The sequence below is a fragment of the Antedon mediterranea genome, chromosome 5 (genome assembly GCF_964355755.1).
Source record: "Antedon mediterranea chromosome 5, ecAntMedi1.1, whole genome shotgun sequence".
In the NCBI taxonomy this organism is placed as follows: domain Eukaryota; kingdom Metazoa; phylum Echinodermata; class Crinoidea; order Comatulida; family Antedonidae; genus Antedon; species Antedon mediterranea.
This window is the reverse complement of record NC_092674.1, coordinates 15,230,590-15,233,907: the sequence shown is the minus strand read 5'-3', so window position 1 is coordinate 15,233,907 and position 3,318 is coordinate 15,230,590. Positions and strand designations below refer to the sequence as shown.

General features: G+C 36.8%; 2 protein-coding genes across 2 annotated transcripts; both read right to left on the bottom strand.

Annotated features, from left to right (window-relative positions):
• Window positions 1-206: 206 nt before the first annotated feature.
• LOC140049730 (uncharacterized) lies at window positions 207-596 on the bottom strand. Its single transcript, XM_072094677.1, has one exon. The coding sequence runs from the start codon at window positions 594-596 to the stop codon at window positions 207-209; it is 390 nt and encodes a 129-aa protein (XP_071950778.1).
• Window positions 597-603: 7 nt separating this feature from the next.
• LOC140049729 (uncharacterized) lies at window positions 604-2,855 on the bottom strand. The gene is made up of 6 exons (XM_072094676.1): window positions 2,406-2,855; window positions 2,099-2,285; window positions 1,750-2,007; window positions 1,400-1,619; window positions 1,315-1,317; window positions 604-1,234 (listed from the first exon to the last, which is right to left on the bottom strand). Exons 1-6 carry the CDS (start codon window positions 2,853-2,855, stop codon window positions 1,075-1,077), a joined length of 1,278 nt encoding a protein of 425 aa, XP_071950777.1. The 3' UTR covers window positions 604-1,074.
• Window positions 2,856-3,318: the final 463 nt, after the last annotated feature.

Below are 3,318 nucleotides of genomic sequence, written 5' to 3'. Positions count from 1 at the left end.
GACATTAATAGATGAAGATATAGTTGATTGATAGTTGATTTTTATAGGTAACTTACCTCGTAAAAAATAATTATAGAATCTTTTAAATATTCTTCGATGTTATAAATATCTATTTAAAAAAAGTATTTGGTATATGTACTCGGACAGGTGTGTTTCCGTATTCGGACGCCCTCTATTTTATATATTGTATCGCGTTTTTTTTGGCTCTATGATATTCTTTTAGTGGATTGTATTCCCGGAAATATAATTATGGGTGGTATAAAGGACCCAGCAGCGTTGCAGCCACCTACTACTGTTATTTGGTGACGTGTTAACAATGTCTGCTGAAAGACATCCTTTGCATCCTTGGCCGCAAGCACTCGTTTGTTCTTGACACCCAGAGGGAAGCCCGTTTCATCAAAGTTATTCAGACAGGACGGATCCGCAAACGCTTCTTGTATCTTTTCCTTTGCTATGAAACGTTGACATTCTTCGAACCACCCCGCTAGCTTTTCTTTTGAGACCCCAGCCCTCACCACTCCTAGGGACTCTGGAAGTCTCACAACCAGGTCGGGGTGGCGTTTTATGAAGTTGCGTTGCCATTGCCATCCCGGCATGTTGTTTTTAAAAGGGGTGTCCCGGCCATCACTCTTTATGATTTTTTAGCTTATAGTGAGTGCGGCCATACCCTATCCATGCCCTTCAACCATTCGACAATTTTATTTTCTTCTGCGACAGTTAGCCATGGGTTTGGTCCCTGTTTTGATATTACAGGGGTCTTCCTTTGTCCGATAGCGTAGATTTCGGAATTTTATACAGTTTGATGGCCGACCTCACTGACAATTCACCATTTTTTATACGCCTTACTGCTATTTCAACTCCTTCCCTGGTGTAACCGCCAAGTTTTCTCTTTGGGGGGTTTTCTTGTCTGACCAGATGGATGATTTCATCAACATAGTCTGTGAAACAATTATGTACATATTAAGAAACTACTCAAATCAAAACACTGAATGTTATGTATAGTATGTTGGTGTTAAGTAATAAATTTATACATTTGTTCTATTTTGGGATCTGACTTTCTTTTAATGTGTTTGCTTAAAACTCACCATACGTTGGATCTTTGTACACTTTTTTGACACTGTATCCACCATGTTTGAACTTTGGGAAGGCAACACAAAAGCGTTCTTTTCCTTCTGCAGTGATTGCTTGTTCTCTATCGGAATTTTCATTATAATGCAGTCCTGCAAGAAATGTTCTGTTGAGATAATACAGTAATCAGTTAATTGTTATTAATATCAATCATTATTTACAATTTTTTTTTTAAAGTTTACACACAAACTCTTCAATGACTAAAAATATCATTTCTTTAAAATTTGGCTTATGTTCTTATTTATTTTATTAATTTGTCACTGTTGTTAACTATCTAAGTTTTGAACATTTGTGAAGTACTTGCCTGCATGTCTGGCCCCAATATGAAAAATGCGTCATCTTCGGTGCGAAGTGGTTTAAGGTTGAGTGGAAAGCCTCGAGTCTTGAAGTTTGGTACTTCTCGCTCATCATAACAATATCTTTGCATAGCCGAGGATTGTTTATGACGTCCAATGTTTTAAGTAGGGCTGCGCTACCTGTACAGTAAAAAGTAAGGTAATTGATTAGGTAGTTGTAATATTAGGTGACTATTCTATTCAGATATTTGTAGCCTAAAAACAGTTCAACAATTGATAGTCTATTATTTAATAGAATTATGTTTAATTATTGTCATGAATTTACCTGTCGTCATCCATTTCTTCTTTCGCTCTCTTCCCTGAAGTTCGCCATGCTCACACTCTTTAAACACATCGCTATGGCCCGTGTGTATATTTTGGATATGCTGCCCCACTGATTTCCACTTTGCAAGCATCATTTTGCCATCACCATCCACAGTTGAAGTTGCACACCAGTACATGTGGTTGCTTATGCTGTGGATCCATGGCTTAACATCTTTACCACTAATCAGCTTTGCCACTGCCTCAAGCTTCTTTGAAACCCCTAATAAAATAAAATAAATAATTTAACAAAATTGAATAATTAAATTAAAGTTGTGCTTTTTTGAAAAACAATTTAATTGAAATGTATTTACCTTTTGCAATATGCCAGAGGTCAAACTTGTGTTTTGTATCTGGTAGGTTTTCCCGCACCCATTTTTTTATTTGGCAATGCCGGTCCGTCACCAAGGTTGATATTGCTATGTTATTTTCTTTTAAGAAATTGACTGCCCATATCAGCCCTTCCTTTTCCATATGATAGCTACTACCAACTTCATTCGACTGTAATAGAATAAATATGCTTATTTAATAAAAAATAGTTTAAAGTAATTATTTGGTTTCAAAGGGAAAAATTTGTAGGTTAGTATCTTTGTATACAGCTATTATGTAATGAGAAAGTACCTGAACAATTTGTATCTCTATAATTTTATTTAGCTTCAGGTCCATCATAGTGTAGCTGCCATATTTGGCAGAGTGCCCTGGAGAATCTGCCCTACCGTCTCCTCCCAAAACAACGCTCTCATCTTCCTTCAAATTGGTAATTGCCTTCTCTTGGTGGTTCCTCCAGACTTGTCGGATACTTGGCAGTAAATACATCTTTTGATGCTCGTTGAAAGTTTTCCTACAAATGGCTACCATCTTTAGGTGACTAAAAAGGCGCAAGCTCTTGGTTACAGAACTCCCGGACATCAAAATTGCAGCCGAGAGCAGTAAATTGCCAGCTGGCACATTCTTTATGAATGGTTGACTACTCCATATTCGTTGGAAATCACAATTGATGCATTCCTGCTTCACCCGACAAAATGTCCCAATTGTTGATGCAATCCTGCTTGTTGATGGATGACCGCACATTACGCAAGTATTAAAAGCGGCCAGCAATTCATTTTCACATACCAGGTACTTGCGTCCTCTGTATACATCAGGTGGTGTACTAAAAAAATGAACAGAGGGCCTTTTTTAAATTTATATACAGTAGCAGTATTACAACAGAATTTTAAAAAATAAAAACATTTAATCAAGATAATATGTAATATGAAAATTACTTATGCATTTATTTCAATATCGTCAGCATCCTCATCATCATCACAAGGAATGTAATCAGGATCTTGCTTTTCGTCATCATAACAGGGTTCAGCATCACTTTCGTCTTCCTCACCGTCCGTCTCTTCATTAAAATCTGAATCTGGCTCTATGTTCGTTTGTTTCTCAGGCAGTTGTCTCACTTCTTCCACAGGAAATATCTGATTTCCTATATTTAAAATACATAGAACAGGCATGTTAGTTGAATATAGGGTATTTATAATTGGTTGCTGTA

Bases quoted from the DNA above. Each gene is read 5' to 3' on its own strand.
- LOC140049730 (XM_072094677.1), bottom strand. From the start codon at position 596: ATGCCGGGATGGCAATGGCAACGCAACTTCATAAAACGCCACCCCGAC.
- LOC140049729 (XM_072094676.1), bottom strand. From the start codon at position 2,855: ATGTGCGGTCATCCATCAACAAGCAGGATTGCATCAACAATTGGGACA. The intron at 2,286-2,405 runs GTACTTTCTCAT...ATTCTATTACAG, and splicing joins TAGAGATACAAATTGTTCAG to TCGAATGAAGTTGGTAGTAG. The intron at 2,008-2,098 runs GTAAATACATTT...TTATTTTATTAG, and splicing joins CCTCTGGCATATTGCAAAAG to GGGTTTCAAAGAAGCTTGAG.